The sequence below is a fragment of the Rattus norvegicus genome, chromosome 10 (genome assembly GCF_036323735.1).
Source record: "Rattus norvegicus strain BN/NHsdMcwi chromosome 10, GRCr8, whole genome shotgun sequence".
NCBI classification, from domain to species: Eukaryota; Metazoa; Chordata; class Mammalia; order Rodentia; family Muridae; genus Rattus; species Rattus norvegicus.
In genome coordinates, this window is record NC_086028.1 from 11,121,484 (window position 1) to 11,142,369 (window position 20,886).

At 48.4% G+C, this 20,886-nt stretch overlaps 1 protein-coding gene across 12 annotated transcripts; it reads left to right on the forward strand.

The window, feature by feature from the left end:
• The first annotated feature begins 20 nt into the window (after nucleotides 1–20).
• On the forward strand, nucleotides 21–20,778 carry Anks3 (ankyrin repeat and sterile alpha motif domain containing 3). Of its 12 annotated transcripts, none has more exons than XR_005489787.2 (17): nucleotides 21–144; nucleotides 3,213–3,384; nucleotides 5,598–5,796; nucleotides 5,984–6,105; nucleotides 7,857–7,938; nucleotides 9,811–9,946; nucleotides 12,887–13,042; nucleotides 14,322–14,459; nucleotides 14,928–15,037; nucleotides 15,250–15,417; nucleotides 16,426–16,550; nucleotides 18,518–18,659; nucleotides 18,963–19,135; nucleotides 19,431–19,516; nucleotides 19,933–19,987; nucleotides 20,211–20,299; nucleotides 20,403–20,445. XR_005489787.2 is itself a non-coding variant. In NM_001414337.1 (17 exons), the coding sequence occupies exons 2-16, from the start codon at nucleotides 3,215–3,217 to the stop codon at nucleotides 20,285–20,287; spliced, it is 1,968 nt and encodes a 655-aa protein (NP_001401266.1). In that variant the 5' UTR covers nucleotides 78–144; nucleotides 3,213–3,214; the 3' UTR covers nucleotides 20,288–20,299; nucleotides 20,403–20,778. The 12 variants fall into 12 exon arrangements, 9 of the variants coding, with proteins under 9 accessions (XP_063124966.1, XP_006245850.1, XP_063124967.1 ...); XR_005489786.2 differs by having other exon boundaries at nucleotides 20,216–20,299; NM_001414337.1 differs by having other exon boundaries at nucleotides 78–144; nucleotides 19,904–19,987; nucleotides 20,403–20,778.
• Nucleotides 20,779–20,886: the final 108 nt, after the last annotated feature.

The window sequence follows — 20,886 nt, forward strand, 5'->3', positions numbered from 1 at the left end:
AATAACAGAACGCCCGTCGCCTTCCCGGGGTGCTCTGCGCTGCCCGACAATTACTTCCGGGGTGGGCCGGGCGCAGGGCTGTTGGCCGGTGAGGGAGCGTGCAGCTGCTGCTGGAGGGTGGCGCGGGAACCTGAGGCCTTGCAGGTAGGCCGGGCCGCGGCGGGGCCCTCTGAGAGGCGGGGCCCGAGGCGCCCCGCGGCCGCCTTGACGGTCAACCCTGGCGCTTGCCTGTCACAGGGTCTGGGGACGCGGGCCCGGCTCCGTGTTGCTAAACTGAGGTACCTGCCAGACTATACAGTCACACGGGAGCCAGCGGTCGTGCACGGTCGTCGGGACCGCTATAGGGCCGGAACCGCGTCTCACATTTGGGCTACAGGGGCTCCCTCGAGGCCTTCACGAACCTCTTGAAGGAGTGACAGTTGCCTCCAGAATAGATTTTTTTTTTTTAAACGAAGACTTAAAAAATTTAAGAGTAACGTCAGTGCTGTTACTGAAATTCTGGAAGCGAGGTGCAGAAGACATACAAACCTTTATTTTACTCGAATCGATTTTTTGGGTATTGGTTTTTTTGAGATTGTGGGCGTGTCTCGCTGGGTAGACCAGGCTGGCCTCGAACTCAGTGAGGTCTGCCACCAAGTGCCGAGATTAAAGGCCTGAGCCACTACGCTAGTGGGCTGTATGTTTTTTGAGTAAGCATCTCATGTATTCCAGGTTGTCCTTGAACTCAAAAGTGGTCCTATTTTCTCAACCCCCACCCCCACCCCCAAGAGCGGAATTACAGGTGTGAGCCCTTCCAGGGTTCTGCTTATCTGCTAAAATTGCACCTTTAGGCCAGCATGTGTCCACTATTGGTTCAGACTCGGTTTCACCAGTGAGGTTAGGTACTACTTGAGTTCAGGCGTTGCAACATGAGAAGCTAGTGCTTCCAGAATGCAGGCCTTGATTTTCACCTCACCAGCCTACACACATCACTCACCATGAGGCTTGCAAGCTGCTCCCCAGATTAGTGATTTGTACGTTGTCCTTTTTATAATTCAATTTTTAAAATATGTCCTTGCAAGCTGTGTATATATGATATTTATCACTAAGATAGCTCCTCAACCAGAAAGACAGATCTTTCTACCCCCCCCCCCCCTTTTTGGCACTCACCAACACAGAATAATGCTAGAGTGTTTAAAAGCAGGGAATTAGTACTTTCTGGGTACACACTTCCTTCAGGCTTCCTCTGGGTTCCTCTTGAGTATGGATATTATGGTGCTCTGTGTCCTTGAGGCCACTGCTGCAGTGGTCTTGACCCCCCTAACCCCCACCCCTGATGGGACCCAGGTAGGCTCAGTGCCAAAGCCCAGGTCTTCCCATCCTTCTATTCTGCTCTTGACTCTGATAGATCAGATTAGGGTCAGTTACAACCTCAGAGTAATAACCTTACCAGAGCACTGTGATTCAGTCCTGGAGGGGTTCAGCCACTTAAAGTAGTTTGAGGTCACTGAGGTGGCCCCATGGATGCGTAGTACCAGTGACCAGTGACTGAGTATAGAGGCAGATGCCTTCAATCTCAGCAAAGACTATCTATGAGACCAAGTCCAGCCTGGTTTATAACTTGAGTTCTAAGTTATCCAGGGATACACAGTAGGACCTTTTCTCAAAACAAAACAGTGGCCATTGCACATGTGAAAGTTGAATGTGAAACTAAGGCCCTACTCACAGTAAACTGCCATTATCTCTTCTCTCTCCCCCTTCCCCCCCAACACTTTGCCTTGCTAGGGCTTGGACTCAGGACTCAAGGTCTTATGCAGTAGGGCACCTGACATCTCCCATCTCTTCCTGTTCTGTACTAGCTTCCTGTGCTCCTAGACGTAAGAGTCTGCTAGAAGATAAATGGCTAGTCTTTGGTTTGAGTAGGCTTACCCAGAATAAAGCACTCCTAACCATACACTTGCCCTCCTTGTGGTCATCTTTCCTACTTAAAAGGGTTGTGTGGGTGGGTTCCTGCTCAGGTAGCATTTGCTGAACATCAGGATTGCCTTCTGCAGTCTACTAGGGTTTTCTTTTCCCCTGCCCTACTTGTCCTCCCCCCACCCCACCCCCTTTTTTTTTTTTTTTTGAGGCAAGTTCTGTCTGCCCAGGCTGTTTTTTTGTTATTTTTGGTTTTTACTTCTCTGAGGGTTTCACTATTGTAGTCCTAGTTATCCTGGAACTCAGTCCTGTTTCCATCTCCCCAAGTACCATAATTAAGTCGCATCACCACATATAGCCTTCCATGTGGTTTGTGGAGATGCAAATGCATGACATTCCTGACCTTTATGTGTGTGTGATCCCCTGGAGGCAGCTGTGAATTGCCTCATATGGATGCTGGGAATTAAACTCGGGTCCCCTGTAAGAGCAGTACGTGCTCTTAACTGCGAAGCCATCTCTCCTGCCTTGGTTTGTTTTAAGAAGACTTGAAATTCTGTGTATGCATGTATCTTGGGGGTAGTATGTGCACACACGAATGCAGATCCAGGAAGCCAGAAAGGAGTATTGGATCCGCTGGAGCTGTAGTTACAGGAGGTTGTAAGCCACTGGACATAGTAAGTGCAAGGAACTGAACTTGGGTCCTCGGTAAGACCAACCCCTGAGCCACCTTTCTGGTCTTACTTACTCTTGCGTTTATTCAGAGACGATCTCTGTGTAGGTAGACTGGCCTAAACTTGTTGTATAGTCCAGGCTGTCCTTAAATTCATAGTCTCCCTGCCTTTCTTCTACCTTCCCAGTGCTGGGATTACAGAGGTATGCCACCACACACAGCTTCCGTGCATTTTAGCAACAACCTTTTATACACACATGTCCATAAGTGAGGAATTAGGAACTGGAGAAGCTAGACACAGAGCTCAATTTTGCCGCCCACCCAAATTCAGCAAATAGTGCTAAATAACCCAACTTGCACTGTTTTGCTACCAGTGAAAAGGCCATCAGACTCCTGGAGAATCTGATGCAGACAGAGCCTGTGGTATGGAGCAGGTATGCAGCAACACAGTTAATGGCTCCATAGGTGTTTCTGTCCTCTGGCTGGCCTCAAACTGCCAGCAGCTGTGTGATGTTAGGAGGAGGCTAAGTCAGCCTTAGTGGCTTCAGTTCTTAGGAATCTGAGGTGATAGCCTGCTGTTGGTAGGAGTTTTTCATCTTTGGAACAGCCAGGGAAGAACAACTAACCCCTGGGCCTCCCTCTGCAGCCATGTCTGAGCTCAGCGATGAAGCCAGCGAGCCGGAGCTTCTGAACCGCAGCTTGTCCATGTGGCATGGACTTGGTGCACAGGTCAGCAGAGAGGAGCTGGATGTCCCCTTGGATCTTCACACAGCTGCCTCCATTGGCCAGTATGAGGTGGTGAAGGAGTGTGTGCAGCGGTAAGAGGTCTTGGGGTGTATCCCTTCACCTCACATTCTAATTTGCATCTTGGTGGCTTCACTTCCCAACAGGCTGCATGCAGCCTTGCAGAGCTCAAGGTCTTCAATCCATATCAAATAGGCTCACCCACTTGTTGCAGGTGTCCTTGACAGCCAGCTCCTGTTCAACTCCTAGAAAAAAGATACCTTTGATTCTGAGGACAAGAAAGATGCTTAAAACATGTTATAAATACTAATTTGTAGTTTATTTGAACCAGAATCATTTGGGGGTTTCCTCTGACTGTAGAAAAACCCAGAGAAAACAATAGAAAGGACAGACAGCCAGCACTCTGACTCTGTGACTACAGGCTCACTGTGGTTCTTGAGCACAGAGGTGAGAGGGTAGCCTCCTATCTTCACTGCCTGCTTTACTAATCTGCATATGTGTATTTAGTTCCACAGCCTGTCTATTATTCTGTGTGGTCAGAAGGTTTGGCTGAAGAAGGGTCTCTTTACTTTCTTGGTTCCACCCCACTCTATACTTAAAAGTTTGTCAGTGCTCACTCATTTAGTATCTTGGTTAGATGATGTCTCTCAGCCCTCTCTGTGCCATCTCAATTCCTGATGAGCCAGGGGAAAGCCTCAAAAAGCCTGTGTCTCTGGTTGCTAATCAGAGCCATCCATCGTCCTTGGCCAGCAGAGTCTGAGTGCTCTCAGTCTAGAGCAGTCTGTAGGACTCCTTTACTTAGTGCCTCAGAGGTGTGCAGCTAGGTGTGTAGTCAGCACATGTCCTTACAGGATCCCAAGACTCCTGCTGAAATTCTTTGGAGTCCCAAGTTCTTATATGTTGAGTGTTCTGTTAAAAAGAACATGTCTCAAAGCAGCCCAAAGAGGGGAAGATGGAGTAGATCTGTGCTCTCACTGGAGTTGACCCAGTTGAGAAGCACACTTGCTCACAGAAGCCTAGGTTGGGGCCAAGGGATATTGGAGGTTTCAAGAACAGGTGCTGAAAGGTAGGTGTTGGTTAGCTTTGCTGAGGTACTTGCTACTGTTGACCTTGTTGAATTTCCACTCATGAAGCCATACAGGGGTGGATGCCAAGTCATTCCAGTGACTCCAGAGGTAGCTACATGTAGCTCTACAGGCAGGGCCTCAGGCCACTGCAGAATGCAGAGCCAGCTCGAGCTGCTAGTGTGTGGAAGTCACTGCCTCAGTCAGCTTAGTATGGATCTCACAGGAGGCACTGATCAGACAACAGTTTCTACACGGGGAATAAGAACTGTAAAGGGGAAGGCCTGGGCCTTAACATACCTTCTTTGGAGTGGGCAGTGGGTGTTATTCTAGAATGGGACTATCATTCCCAAGCCTTAAAGTCTGAGAGCCCCAATCTTCTGCTTTTCTCCGTGAAAGTGCATTTCCAGAACTATAACAGAAAGAACTTAGGTAATAGGTACTCTGGTGATAAGTTTTTTTATAGGGTGAAATGACAAAGGATCAGTGGCAGTGATGTCCTTAGTTCCTTTCTCTTTGCTTGACCACTCTGCATAACTCTGAAGGCAGACTGTGTTAATTTGGTGCCTCGTGGTTAAGGTGACTCAGCCTCATTTCTACTAATAAACTAGGCCAGTTAGTCTTTTCTGTGCTGGGTCCTTTGTGCTGTAGGGTGTTTAACCCGCTACCTAGACCTAATCTACTATGTGCCAACAGCTGGCTACTTCCTAGATAATATAACTGGGGAGAAATGGCAAGACCTTACCTAACTCCCCTGCTTGATCATGGTTGGTATTGCTGTAGGTACAAAAAAGATTATTGGCCTTGTCCAGGAGGTACTGGACAGGTGAGAGCATTAAAATAAAAGGGTTATATCAGTCACTTTTACTTTTTTCCCCTTTTCTTTCTGTTTGTTGTTTGTTTGTTTCTTTTTTAAAATTTACTTATTAGTCTGTAACCACAGCCCATGGAATGCTTCCCACATCATTTTACCCAGTCTAGAAAATTCCTCAGACCTGTGCAAAGGTATGTCTTTTAGTTGATTCCAGACCCTGTCAAGTTGACACTCACGATTAACCATCACAAGACTCTGAAGCAGGGTGGAAACACTTACCTGGGGATGACTCGAGGCAAGTGACTCCTGCCTTCTGGAAGGGCAGCTTGTCCTACCAGGCCTAGCACCTGGCTCTGACGAAGCCACATGTGAGATGCTGGTTATATCTAGCATAACTTGTGTTATTTAGGAGAGAGTTAGATTTGAATAAGAAGAATGGTGGTGGCTGGACTCCGCTGATGTATGCCTCCTACATTGGACACGATACCATTGTTCACTTGCTGCTCGAGGCAGGTGTGAGTGTGAATGTGCCAACCCCAGAAGGACAGACTCCACTGATGCTGGCCTCCAGCTGTGGTAACGAGAGCATCGCCTACTTCCTGCTCCAGGTGAGCTGTGAGTGGGCCCAAAACCCCAGGTGCTCCCTGGTTGCCCTGACAGGATATGAGATGCTGCAGGCCACAGTGTGCATATACGCATAGGTCAGCTGAAGGTCCAGTGGATGCTTCCCAGGCACCCACCCAGATTATATATTTTGGAGACTTGGGGCATAACCCACATTCTATTCTTTTGAAGCAAGGTGCAGAGCTTGAGATGAAAGACATCCAGGGCTGGACTGCACTCTTTCACTGCACCAGTGCCGGCCACCAGCAGATGGTCAAGTTTCTTCTGGAGAGTGGAGCCAATGCCAACGTGAGGTGATTGTTGCAGCCACGTGGTCATAGGAGTGGGCTGGGTTTCTGAGATCAGATGGGTGGTTAGCAGAGAGGAGCTAGGCAATGAACAAACCAAGCCAAGATTCCTACATGCAGAGCATGTGTGCAGGCTCAGGCCCAGGCTCTCGTGCACTTAGAACTGCTGGGATGTTGAGATTGGGCTGGGGGGTGGCAGTTCAGTTGGTAAGGTGTTTGTTGCACAGGCATCAGCTTGATCCCCAGGGACAGGAAAAAATGTTGCCGTGGTTGTGTATGCTTATAACCACAAGGCTAGTAGGAAGAATAGGCAGATGCCAGCCCAGTCCACTAGTCCAGTTGGTGAACCCTAAGTCGTAGTAAGAGAGCATCTCAATAAAAAAAAAAAAAAAAGGTAGGTGGTTGTCAAGAAACAGCACCACTTCCAGCTTCTGCACTGTGCACACCCACCCATCCCGCGCTCACCCTCACTACACAAGGACACCAAGGAGATGAGGTGGAATAGTCACGAAGACCACATGAGATTTAGTAACTCCTCTGCTTCATTAATAGTCCATCTTCCCTTCCTCAAAGCCATTCCCACTTCATTCTAAATCCCCACTTTAATCATGCTCAAAAAGCATCTTCTGCTAGGCATAGTGGAGCACACCCTTAATCCCAGCACCCAAAAGGCAGAGGAGGATTTCTGGCCAGCCTGGTTTACACAGCGAGCTCCAGCCAATGGACAGCCAATGCTACCTGAAGAGACCCTGTCTCAAAAAACATACTAACTGAACAAGCAGATGTTAAAACATACTAACTGAACAAGCAGATGTTAAAACATACTAACTGAACAAGCAGATGTTAAAACATACTAACTGAACAAGCAGATGTTAAAACATACTAACTGAACAAGCTCGTGTTAAAACATACTAACTGAACAGGCTGGTGTTAAAACATACTAACTGAACAGGCTGGTGTTAAAGCAGCTACTGCTCTTCACTTCTCACAGATGGTGATGTCTCTTCCCAACTGTCCAAGTCTTATCTATTGGGTTCAGCAGCCCATGAACTGTTTCTGTTAAGCCCATCTGTGTTCTCAAACAGCCCCTTCACTGTTCCTCATTCTCTGCTGAAATAGAAGCCAGGAGTCATGCTAAACCTGTCTCTCAACCATTGTAAGAAACAGTTTTCAACATCTCTCAAGTTAGAATATAGCTTAGAATCATTAGACAAGTTGAATTTTAATTAGTAGCATTTTATTTCTATTTTAGAGTCATTCAGAATTATATCGTGTCTCCCAGCATGGGTACCAAGAGCCAGAATTTGCCGTGCCAGCTTAAGGTGGCGCTCAGTTGGTACTTGCTGTGAAGGGGGATCATTACATAACATGCACCAGACCACAGTAGCTTCATGTCATGAAAGTCATGAAGGAGACTAGGGAGGTGGCTTAGTGGGCAGAAGTGCTGTGCAAGCCTGACAACTGTAACTGTAGGATGCAGTCATGTGGGTAGTCTGTAAGCCAAGCACACAACAGGAAGTAGGAGGGCAGAGACTGAATCTCCAGAAGCTAACAGGCCAGCTAGCCTGGGATACCCAGCAACCAAGAAACCATGACTCCAGCAAGGTAGAAAGGCAAAGATCAATACCCCAGCAGTTGTAACAGCACGAGAGCCTAGGCCTGAGCCTGCACCCCTACTTTGCATGTAAGGATCTTGGCTTGTTTTGTTCATTGCCTAACTTCTCTCTGCTAACCATCTATCTGATTTCATCTTGCAGGGAACCTGTATATGGATTCACTCCTTTGATGGAAGCAGCTGCCGCTGGCCATGAGATAATTGTGCAGTATTTTCTGAATCATGTAAGTACCTATTTACTACCTTATAATTTACTCACAGCAAATGGGAAACTATAAACTCTAACTGGGGTTTCTTTTACATGTGTAGTTAGCATATTGTATATATGCACGTGTATACATGTGGAATAGAGGACTGTAGGAGTCTGTTTTCTGGGACGTGAACTCAGACCGTAGGATTGATGGCAGGTGGTTTTACCTACTGAGCTATCTTGCTACTTTGTAGGCAGTACATTTTCACTGAAACATACAGTGCTGAGTAAAAATAGACACCCACATTTATGTATTTACAATGATTTTGAAAACACATTAACTCTATTCCTGGTGCTGGAGATTAAGCCCAGGTCTTTGCATGTGCTGTGTAAGCTCTCTATTGCTGAGAGAGATCCTCGGCCCTTTTAAAAATGTTTTATTTTGAGACAGGCTCATAGTAAGTTGTCTAAATTGGCTTTGAACTTGTGTAGCCCAGGAAGACTGTAAACTTTTAATCCTTCTGCTTCAGCTTTCTGAGTAGCTGAGTTACAGGCCTGTGGCCTGTGACAACCAGGCAGTGTGACTAGAATGACAAGAAGGGAGGGATGGAGTATGAGTGACAGTGTCCAACATGAACCTCAGCAGACTTCCAAGTGGCATCGCTTGTCAGGACACAGTCTGGTAACTCTAGGCCCAGCTAGCATTACTGTAGCATGCGTCAGCCCTTGTCTCAGTAGGACTGAGAACTGTGTCCACACAGAATTGTACACAGTGTCTACAGCAGGAGTCTTCCTAAGCACAAAGGGGAATCAGCGTGCATGCTTTGGGATTTACTTTTGCTGTTTGCTGTTTGTTACTTTTGTTTTGCTTTCTGGAGTTTGCATCAGATGTAGCCCAACCAGGTCTCATACCTACTATCTAGGTGGTAAATGGCCTTGACTTCCTGATACTCCTGCTTCCACTATAAGTACTAGGATTATAGTCATGAGCCACCACCCCATAATGCGTGTTTTCTCCACGGGTTTTGGGTGTCCTTCCTGCACTGCATCCACTCCTCCCTGGGGAGTGGTGGGAGGTATCTTATTTGCTCCCACTGACACCTACTGCAAGTTCCTCTGAACCGCAGTGTTACTTGGAGTTACGCTGTCAGTCCTTAATTATCAAGTTAAACTCCTGGAAGAGACTCTGGGCCAATTTTTATTTTCTAAATTCCTTGTCATTTGTCCTCAAAACCTTGCTGGGCAGCCTGCCACCATGATATTAGACTGTATTGTGAACACTTTGAGAGGAGAAATCTATTGCATTAGGTTCAGAATAAGGATCTTCCCACCTCAGGAAACCTAAACTGTAATCTCGTTAGGTTATTCTAGCAGGAGGATTGTGAGCTCAAGGCCTGCCTAGAATCACAGTGAGACCCTGTCTGTTTCAACAAAACACCAATAGTTGGAGGTGGAGGCAGGAGAATCAGGAAGTTAAGGTTGTTCTTGGCTACATCCTGTCTCAGAAAATCAGGGACAACAGACATAAGTTCAGTTTGGGAGGATGGAGCCTTCTTTCTGGGGGTGGGCTGAATGGTTGTTTGGTTCTCTACTAAGAGACAGATATAGTAGGTGTAGAGGGTGAAGGTGGGCCTCTGTTGCAGGTTCCAGGTTTTTTGTGTCTCCTTGCCTTATGGCAGGCAGTATTCAGGAGGGAGAGTGGCTGCCGCTGCAAGATGGCTTGGTGACTGCTCTTGGTGATGGGCTTGTTGTCACCAGACCTTTTCACTCCTACCCCTCCACCCGAGTGTTATCTCAAACAGGGGGTGGGGAGTTGACCATAAATGTCCTTGTTTTCTCATCCCTCTGGACCAGCAGTCCACTTAGCTGGAAGAATTTCTGACTCTTCTTTTGTGAACCTTTTTAGGGAGTCAAAGTGGACACAAGAGACCACAGTGGAGCCACAGCCCGGATGCTAGCCAAGCAGTATGGTCACATGAAGATTGTGGCTTTGATGGAAACTCACTCACCTGTACTGCCCAAGAGCCTCTACCGTAGCTCAGGTACCTGATCTGCCTGTGTCCTGATGGAGTTGAGGCAGCCCTGAGCAGTAAGGAAACTAGGAGACAAGGAGGGCCTCTCCCCAGTCCATCCCTTTGCTCAGGTTGGGCTCTACCAGCCCTGCTCTGAGGCCTTCTTTTCTTACCAGTTCCACTGTGGAGCAGAGGTTGGGGTCCAAGGCCTAGGGCCAGAGAGATGCAGACTTTCCCACAGAGAACAGTGTCTGTCAACTGATATCACGCACAGCACAGGCTGTGGAGCCTAAGGAAGAAGGGGAAGAGATATGCCTCACTCACAGAGAGGCCTCTCTGGCTTTTAGTTCTTGACTTTGACAATCTCGTGCTGTGTAACTTTTACCTTTATGTGAGCAGGTGTCCTTTCTTGCCTCTGGATGTTGAGTCCTCACCAGTGTTTCTCAGGGCTGTGATGGCCATGACCCTTCTAGCCTGTACGCTTTCATCTTTTACGTGTACATGTCTGATCCGTGATACTTGTTTCTCCTTTCCAATTGTTCACAGTGTTGCTGGAATTTCCAACCCCAGTAAGCCCATGTAAAAACCACACAATCCAGCTATTATAATTATCAGCCACATGCCTAGATTGTGCAGATCTAGCACTATACTAACTTATTCTGCAGCCAGGAGACCCTTTGCTATTTGTGGTTCTCTGAGCCACATGGTTCTGCTCCATCATGGCCACCTCCTCTCCCTCCTCTTCTTCCTCCTTCTCCTCTTCCTCTTCCTCCTCTTCTTCCTCCTCTTCAGTACTCTCCCTTCTCATTCTCCTCTCTTCACCTGCCCCCACTCTTTTTTTTTTTTTTTTTTTTTGGTTCTTTTTTTCGGAGCTGAGGACTGAACCCAGGGCCTTGCGCTTCCTAGGCAAGCGCTCTACCACTGAGCTAAATCCCCAACCCCCACCTGCCCCTACTCTTAAAGATCTCCTGTCCCACCTTTCCCCTCCACTGCTCAATCACAGGCTCTAGCCTTTATCGACCAGCTAAAATGGGGAGAAGGTTCACAGGAAATCAAGTACATGATCGACTGGTCATGGGGACAACCCCTGAGGAAGTGGAATTAACATCAGAATACAAATAGCACTAGGACAGCCCTCAACGATACAGTTGGGACAGCATGACTGACATGTACAGTTGGGCCAGGATGATGGACATGTACAGTTGGGCCAGGATGATGGACATGTACAGTTGGGCCAGCATGATTGACATGTACAGTTGGGCCAGCATGATTGACATGTACAGTTGGGCCAGCATGATTGACATGTACAGTTGGACCAGCATGATTGACTTGGCTCCTTAAAAGGTGTTGTTTTAATTAAGATGGTTGAGGGCTGGAGAGATGGCTCAGTGGTTAAGAGCACTGACTGCTCTTCCAAAGGACCTGAGTTCAATTCCTAGCAACTACATGGTGGCTCACAACCATCTGTAATAGGATCCAATGCCCTCTTCTGATCTGTCCAAAGACAGTGACAGTGGAATAAATACATGGAATAAATAAATAAATCTTTAAAAAAAGAAAAAGATTAATTAAGATGGGTTGAAAAGGTGTATATGATGGTGTACAGCTACAATCTCAGAATTTTGGATTGAGAGGCAAAGTAGAAGGATACAAATTCAAAACCAGTTAGGAACACAGACTCAGTCTCAAAAAAACAATGAGCACATATCAAGGAGACTACAGGAAATGTGTAAATTCACTGTTTCTATGGTGTCACCTGTCCATCTAAGAACACAGGGCATGTTTTATATTTAGTATACTTTTGGGACGTTGAGGACGGATTAAATTTTTCCTGATATATATTTTGTGTATAGCTAAGTTTATTCTGAAGTGTTTGTCATCCTTTCTGCTTTTGTATATGGGTTCACTACAGTTATTTTCTTTAACTTCTGATTGAGGGTTTGCTCCAATTCTTGGTGTGTCCATGCAGGAGACCCTGGACTCCCACACTGATCTTGTCAAGTTAGTTTCTTCTCCATTTGTCCAGTCTGCAGACAGAGCTCACCCTTTGCTTGGCATGCTTCTGTATCTTATTTCCTCCAGTTGCCAGTGCTTCTAGGATGGCGCTAATCATTGTGCACATCCTTTCTTCACACTGTAACCCAGCCTGGGGCTAGCTTGGGAAAGTGTGTGTACCTTTCACCATGTTAAGAAAGTTAAGCCAGATGGTGGCTCACGCCTTAAATCCCAGCACTCTGGGAGGCAGAGGCCGGTGAGTCACTATGGGCTTGAGGCTAGCCTAGACCACAGAGTGAGTCTGCAGGACAGTCGGGGTTAAAGAAACCCGTCATGAAAAGGACGGAAAAAACCAAAAGAATTAATGAAGGTTTCAGTGCAGTGGCCTGCCAGTTGTAATGTTTCGAGTCCAGTCTTGGTAAACTTTTCTTGAGACAGGATCTACCTCCCATATACTTGAATTAAGGGTATGGCGGGAACTACCATACACCAGCCCAACACATTTTTCTAATTCAATATTATTAAGGTGGTTTGGCTGGAGAGATGGCTCAGTAGCACTTAAGAGTCAGTTACCTATTGCTCTCTCAGGGAACCTGTACATCTTTTACAGAAGAAAGTTCAGCTCACCCCTCCCCACACCCACCCCAAGGCAATGTGCACAAACACCTGTAATTCTAGCGTCAAGGGATCTAAGTGCCTTCTTTCTAGCTCCATGGCACCTGTATTTTCACACTCACACACAACTAAAGATGAAATCTTAAGAACATATTAAACTGAGTATGGTGGCATATACACATAACCCCAGCATCAGGGATAGAAAGGCAGGAGGATTGCTGTAAGTTCAAGGCCTGCCTGACCCTATGTAGGGAGTCATTTTTTCAAAAAGCATACACAGACACATGACCTTAGTGCTTAGTGTTGGCAAGTGAAGTTATTATTGAACCAACTGTCTTAATTCTCATGTCTGACCTTTAGAAAACTATGAAGACCTGAGCTCTTCAGATGAGTCCTGGCCTGTTCCTCAGCGCCAGAGGCCCTGTCGAAAGAAGGGCCTGAGTATCCACGAGGGGCCTCGCGCCCTGGCCAGGATCACAGCTACTGGACTGGGAGGCAAGACTCCGGACAGCTATGGTGAGAGCCACATTTCCCAAGGCTCTTTGGTATCACATGCCGAGACTGGATATGGACAGGACTGCCCTGGTACATGGGTCCCTACTACAGTAGGATTGGGTGCTTCAGGAGTGAGGCTCAGAATTGACCTAGTGACAGGCTCCAGGCATCCCTGATAACTCAAGACACTTGGTTTCATTCTGTGGATTTTTCTTTTCATTGGATGTTTCTATTCTGTCAATTATATATCACACCAATTGTGATGTGTTAAGGGTTTTAGTCCCCGTCTGGCTCTGCCCACACCTGATCCTGGGGAGCTGAGACTACAAATATGAGACATTTCTTTGTTTCTACTTCCTCTCCTCTCTTTCCCTTCTGGGTTTCACCCCATAAACCCAGGCTGGTCTTGGATTCAATCCTCCTGGCTCTGCCTCCTGAATTCTGGGATTACTGGTGTGTGCCATCATGCATGGAGGATTTGGAGTTTGTTGTTTCCAGTGCTGGAATGGAAGCCCGAGACTGAATGCTTGGGAAGCACTGTACCCTGGAGCCACATCCCGTCTTTTTGCTTTCTGTGGGCAAACATGTCAAAGGTTACATGAGCTTGTTCTGCATTGTCCACTTCTAGGTCAGTCTCTCTTGAAATACACTGTAGCTGTCGTCAGACACACCAGAAGAGGGCATCAGATCCCATTACAGATGGTTGTGAGCCACCATGTGGTTGCTGGGAACTAAACTCAAGACCTGTGGAAGAGCAGCCAGTGCTCTTAACCACTGAGCCAACTCTCCAGCCCTAGGTCAGAGTCTTTTTCTTCCTGTTCAGGCAGATTTTTTTTGGCTGGGGTTGGAGCTCTGGTACAGTACTTGCCTATCACATAAGGCCTCGGGTTCTATCCCTACACTGTCAAAAAAGTAAAAAGAAAAAAGAAAAAAAATGCTATAGTTACACAGATAACTGGTGGGTGGGTGTGTGCATATTAAGTTTGGAGTTTATACTAAATGTGCCCAGATAACCTTTAAGTTGAGGAATCTGTAGATCCAGCCTGCCTTGCCACTTTGTCCCTAAGAAAATAGTAGCAGGTGCTAAGGGCTGACCTTGCCTGGGTGCTGACTCTGGCCCCACCAAGCTCATCTCCTGTGATGTGCAGATTAATCTGTCTTGGAGCATGGTAGCATGGCCAAGTTACTGTGCCAGAAGATGATGTGGCAGCTGTGGAGCTGCTTCACCCCCAAACGCCTAAGACAGGGGGTTCCTTCCTTCCTTCATGTCTGAGGGTTCACACGCCCATTCTGTACACAGAGCAAGTTCCTCCACGGGGCTATGTGACCTTCACCAGCAGTGATGAGAACACCATGGAAGGCGAGGGCCTCTGCTACCGAGATGTCACTTCCCCCATCAATGAACGCGATGTGGAGAGCAGTAGCAGCAGCAGCCGGGGTATGAGTTCCAGTCCTTGTGGGTTCCCGTAGAGGAGGAGAAAGAGAAGCCCCCAGTTCTTGTGAGGTAAACCAGAGTTGGCCATGGGCAGGTGAGGGCAAGCATTCCACTTCTGAGTCCCCACAGGCCAAGGAGGCACGCCACTCAAAGGTTCAGTGCAAGGGCTTCCTGACAATCTCCCCTGCAGGGGGCTGGGCTATGACCTGGCAGTGCTATGACCTGGCAGTGCTTTGCCAAATCTCTCTTCACGCCAGGCTCTGTTGTAGGTGTGGGGAATTTATGAGCACATAATAAAAATACATACAAACTAATACCCTAGACAAGCACTATCTACCCTATAGTGTGGGGTTGAGACAGGAGCCAGGCCAGACGAGCAGAGCTGAGCTGTGTAAGAGGCAGTTGAGAGTGAGCTAACAATGCAGGCAGCTTCACTGGTGAGACCTGTCATCAGGTGTTTTCCATTACCAGAGGAACCCACTTTCTGTGCCAGTCTTGGGCCTGTGTGGAGGAGCAGCAGCAGTGATGGCCTAGCAAGAGCCCAGGGTCTCAGCAGTGAAGCCTCCATAGAGAGCAATGAGGTAAAGGTCCCTCTTCCTCCTTCGGTGTTGTAGGAAATGGGTGTTTAATATATGTCTACACCATGTCTGGAGGACTCAGAACCCTTGAGTGTGGGGGCCAAAGCTGCAGGTAAGTCATGATAGATTTCACAGCTCACCCTTGCCATGGGTGAGGAAGGCTAGAAGTTTAGGGCCAGACAAGGGCTGTTCCCAACACACCCCTTTCACTGCAGGATTCTGATCACGCCCGCAAAAGCTCGGTTCGTAAACAAACCAGGACTTATTTGAAGAATAAGAGTCGTCACAACAACAGTGATGGTCACTGGCCTTCTAGCACAGGGACTGCTCGCACTCCAGGGTCTGAACCCCAAGCTGAGAAGTCCCCTTACTCAGGACCCCAGGTGAGACCATTCAAGAACCTGATAGTACATGCCTAGAAAGGTGGTACTTCTCTGACTGTGGGATGGGGATTGTGGCCTCACTTATGTGTATACTTGACAGGCCAGGCACTTTTGAGAGGAGAGAGGGTAACTGGGTTCTCCCACAAGTTCTTCCACTGGGAACTGATCAGGCTCAGAAAGGGTTTTTGATGAGCAGTGGCCAGCTATAGGGCTGGCCTACTTTTCTTCCTGTGTGCAGGTACTGTCTCCTTGCAGTCTTGCTCTCTGGCCCTCCCCAAGCCTAGGGAGATAACAGGATGCTCATGAGCTGGGGACACAATAGTGGCATGTAGCAGATGCTTATGTGGGTCAGCCTGGTGCAGCATCATCTCTGGTCAGATCAGCAGCTCAGGGTGTGATAACATAGGCCTAAGTCCCAGCTGCGCTGCTCCTAACAGCCAACTCTGCCTGCAGCCTCTTTCAGGCCTAGGCCTGCAACATAGTGCATCTCTCAGTTCTACAAGCATGTTAACAGATGTGCTGGGATCTCAAAGCTGGTTCTTTGAGGAAGGTGGTAGAGGAGCAACCTTGGAACATATTCTCTCCATCCTAAGCAACCAAGCACGGGCAGAAATGGAAACTGGAAATTCTGGTATTGAAAAGCTGCTGGGATTGAACAGTTGAACTCAGCAGCAGCTGACTTGGCAGGGCCGGCTATGAAAAGCTTGTGCCATCACCAGGCACCCCTCACTTGGAGCTCTGGAAGCTCCAGGTGGAGTCAGGATAAGTACAAGAATGGCCATGCAGACGTGGATTCACACAGTGGCACCAAGTTCCACAGGACTTGGACTTTAAGCCTGAGCCGCCTCCTGGATTCTTTTCCTTTTGCTCTGTCAGCATCTCTTCTCTGCCTGAGGCACTAAGGTTGCAGGGGCAGTATAGGGGATCTAGTCAAGCTTGGGTCAGAGCCTTGAGGAGACCCGTTCTCCAGTACTGGCCCCAGCCTCCCACTTGTCTCCTCTACCCCAGGATCTTGCCACACTGTTGGAACAGATCGGCTGTCTAAAGTACCTGCAAGTGTTTGAGGAGCAGGATGTAGACCTGCGTATCTTTCTGACCCTCACTGAAAGCGACCTGAAGGAAATTGGCATCACGTGAGTTCCCTAGTGCCTCCCTGCAACTCCACCAATTTCAGTCATCCTTCCAGCCTGTGCTCCAACAGGTGGATGAGCAGCCTGTCTAGACAGTTGGTCTTTGTGACCACATGGCTTCAAGATGGCCTTGCTGCTGTATGCTGGACCTTTGGACTTAGTTTTTTTTTTTTTTCAGTTTGCTTTTCTGTGATTTTAAAATATTTTTTTCAAGGTAACTGTCACAGTTCTGGAGTTAGTGTTTTATAGTATAGGTTTTATTTCCCAAAAGCTTGAATATAAAAGCTTTTAATATAAAATCCAAGCTATGTAATATAATATGCCTTTTGTCTCAAAACATTCAATATACACAACTGCAGTGTGTGACTTGGAGGTAATTTCATGGTTGGCTCTCACACTAGAAGTGCTCTCCCCTGAGCACTGGTGGCTCTGCTGCAGCAGGTCCCCTGCTGTCGGCAGGGCTTCCTCAGTGTTTGCCGATCTGGGAATGTCTGGTTCTCTCCTGCACCGGGAAGGACAGTTTTCCCAGGTAAAGGATTCTTGGTGACAGCTGTTTGCTTTGACACTGTGGCTGCCTCAGCCTTGCAGAGTTTTGAATGAGAACGTGCAGGTACTTTACTTTTTTGCTCCCTGCATGGGACAAGCTGCTTTTTTTTTTTTTTTTTTTTTTTTTTTTGTTGCTCCAGGGTTCTGTAAGTCTTTAGCTTAGCTGTGTCCTAGTATTCATCATCTGTGGCGTTCACTTTGCATCACAGATGTTCCTGTTTTTGATGGAGGTGGAAGTGTCCAGTTGCTAGCTCCTCAGACCCCCTGCCCTCCCTCCTAACACTGAGGCATTCAGGGAGAGGCTGGCCCCATGAGGTCTTGAGCCCATGCTTGTGGTTTTCATTCTCTTCCTCCTCAGACCGAATTCCAGCGTGCTCTAGTTTGCTGTTCCAGTCTGGTTGTTCTGTCGTCTGTCTGCTTACGTAAGGCTGCCTCCACCTGTTTTAGGAGACTTTACCTCAGTCACCATACTTGTTATATTTTACATTTCTCTCCATTGTATCTCCATTTTGTATTGTTTCCACATCATCTCTGATTATCTTTAAGATGGTTGTTTCAGGGCCTTTGTCTATCAGACATGCTGCAGGGCTTTCTTGGAACTTTCATGAACTCAGGACCTCCTTCCTTCCTGGGATCTGCAGGTTTTGTTTTTGGTTTTTAAACTTACTGTTGTTGGCTGCCTCTGTGCACAGGACTAGCTGGAGGGTGAAACCTGAAGGTCCCCCTCAGAGCCTGCACCTTTCCCTAGGCACATGTAATGACTTTCCTCCCCTCTGTAGTTGCTTTGAGACAAGCCACTTCTATGTGGTTGAGGGTGATCTAGAACTCTCATGCTCATCTTCCAAGTGCACCAGTGTTCTGAGCGTGCAGGTCCTCTCAGTGTCCTAGTCTTTATTGTTGGCTCCTTACACAGGGAAGATGAGGAAGAGGCATTGCCCCTTAGACCGCTCCCCGTTCCCCCACCCCCAATTCTATTCTTCAGGCAGAGAGTGAATGCGTGGCTTATTAGCAGTAGCCCTCAGTAACTAGAACTTCTGTTCTTGATACTGGGAGGACAGGGTCTGCCTTGCCTACCCTGATTCCTGCATGTTGGGTCTGGGTGGCTGCTGCTATGCAGAGCTGAGATAGCCTAAGCTGGCTGCACTCACTGTGAAAGCCTGCAGTGACTTCCAGGGCACTTGTCTGGAGGGGAGAGATTCCTGGAGATCTCTCTTGAGAGCACAGACACCGTTGTCCAAGTCTGAAGCCAGTGATGGTAGGTAGAGGCTTTTTGAACCCTCTTGTTTTGGTTCTCAGCCCCAGGATCTTCTACAACCTCCCTTCTTCAGAGTTAGGTGTTCCCTAGCAACTGGCCTTGGTAGCGGGTTGGTACCAAGGTCCATGCACATGACAGAGCTGATATGCACTCTGATTTACCCATTCAGGTTGTTTGGGCCCAAAAGGAAAATGACCTCTGCCATTGCCCGATGGCACAGTAGTGCCCGCCCACCTAGTGATGCCCTAGAGCTGGCCTATGCTGACCGGCTGGAGGCGGAGATGCAGGAGCTTGCCATCCAGCTGCACAAAGTAAGTGGGGAAGTCCTGGTGGGCTGTGGGCACAGGAGGCAGAGTACATCTAGAGTACTCACATCTTTGTAGCAGGGGGCTGGAGACAGGTCGATGGAATAGCCAAGTCAGATGAATTTAGGAGGCAGAGCTAGTTAGAGAAAGGGGCTCACGGAACCTGGAAGCTGCAGGATGGAGTCAAATGAGTAACTCCTACAACAGGCTGGGGAGAAGCAGACAGGCACCTAAGAGACTGTGGGCAAATAAGCATGCCTGGGCCTTGGCTTCCTGGCTTGGGCCCTCTAGCCTGGTATTTGCCTACAGTGCTGTGAGGAGGCAGAGGCTCTGCGTGGCCAAGTCTCCCAGGAGCAGGAATTGCGGGCTGTAGTAGAGAGCTGCCTCCTGGAGCAGGATAGTGCCCGAAAGGACATCCATGCCCAGCTGCAGGAGGCCCAAACCCTGGCCCAGGATGCTGCTCTTGTCCTAGACCAGCTGCGGTAAGTGGGCTCACATACTCAGGTAGACACCCACACACACTTGTTGGTCATTGTCCCTTCCTAATCCTCTAAGCAGTTGAGAGGTGGGGGGAACCATAGTGCCTTTTCCTGGGGCTCTGTCTCTTACAGAGCAGACCCAGGCTTGACTCTAAAGCAGACTGGGGATCTGCATGTCTTTCCAGCCTACCAGTATGGGCTGGCTACAGGGCTGAATTGGTTTTCCTTACCCGGATGGTTTGGGCTTGGGTTGGTGGCAGGGGCTCTCCTGTGTCACACTTGATCCTATGTCCTGTAGGGCCTGTCAAGCTGAGTTGTCAGCTCGATTGAAGCAGCACCACTCCCCCAGCGAAGCTACCCAAAACCCACCCTTTCTCCCAGCAGGTATGAAAAGTAATAGCGTGGCTCTGGACCAGGACAAGGGCGGGCAGGAATCCGTTAGCTTAGGTTCAACCAGTGGTTCTGCAGAGTTGGCACAGTGGCAACCCCATCCCCAGAACAAGCCCACTTGTGATAAGAGATGTGCTATTACACTTGGTGCGTAGGTGGCAAGTGTAAGGGCCATAGTCTCATGGCTCACTACACTCTTTAAGGCCTCTAGTGAGTTGGGTGGCTATAGCTCCCAGGGTTCAGCTCTATTTAAAGCCTGAGCCTTAAGTGGCAGCTATTAAGCTCATAGCCTGGTACAAGCATGAGAGGCACCCTTGGGCGGTCACTCATGCATAAGCAGTAAGGACACACCTGTGGCCAACCCACCATTCTATACCACAGATTCCAAAGGCTGGCCTATTCCCCTGCAGGCCTTGAGCCTCCCTGAGTTGTCAGGAGCCCTGGAAGACCGTGTCCATGAGATGGGTAAGTCTCCAAGAGGGTAGCCAAGGCTTTAACCTGACCCTTCCTCAGACCCTCTTCCATGGAATGAGGCTGAGACCTGAACCTAAAGCTATCCATATTCAGACGGCTCAGAGCCCTGAGTAGTCTTACCTCAGGGTCACCTATTCATAGTGCCCTAAGTTTCCCTTCTAGACTGCTGCTGAGACTTGACCACAGACCACTCACTAATTGGCCCTCTCCCTAGGACAGGCATTATGCTCCGTAACGCAGAGCCTGGAGAAACTACAGATGCTGAATGGGAAGAAATGGAGGGAACCATAGCCAGGAGGGACGGTGAGAGTATCCACTGCGTGCCCATGAGTGCCTTGGACCACTTGACCTTCCTGTCCCTTCTTACCAGGTGCTCTCTCCCTCTCTCTTAAACAAATTTATTCAGATTCTGACGTTGGGTGACGAATCCACCCTGAAGTTATGTGCCACGCAAGACAGGGCAGTGAGCAGATGGCTGCGGCAGCCCAGGGAATAGAAGACCAGCCCAGGGAGCAGCTTGTGGACAGGAGGACAGGACTTCAGTCCTCACTAGGGCAGCTTGGGCCAGCCCTGAGACAGGATGAAGGGCCTAGCACCCAGATTCTGGTGGAGAGGCCCATGCTGGTAGGCAGAGGCAGCTTTGGCTCAGACCAGGCAGGGCCGTATGGAGAGGCTAAGTCCTGCACATGTAGGGGCCACACTGAAGTCTGATTTTACAGTCGAAGTCTGGGGTGCCTAGAAAATGTACTCTTTGAAAATAAAATTAGACGCAAGTTGGTGGGAGCTCATTTCTGATCACATGACATATTCCTTACTGCCACCAAAAGATCTATCACCCTTGCTCTAGGGTTTCTCCTGTTTCTAAGCCCTAAAGTGGAGCTGGCACACAT

Coding starts and splice junctions, on each gene's coding strand:
- Anks3 (XM_006245788.3), top strand. CDS start 3,215: ATGTCTGAGCTCAGCGATGAAGCCAGCGAGCCGGAGCTTCTGAACCGC. Junction 16,551..18,517: donor CTGAAGGAAATTGGCATCAC/GTGAGTTCCCTA, acceptor TTACCCATTCAG/GTTGTTTGGGCCCAAAAGGA. Junction 19,517..19,903: donor CCCACCCTTTCTCCCAGCAG/GTATGAAAAGTA, acceptor TCTATACCACAG/ATTCCAAAGGCTGGCCTATT.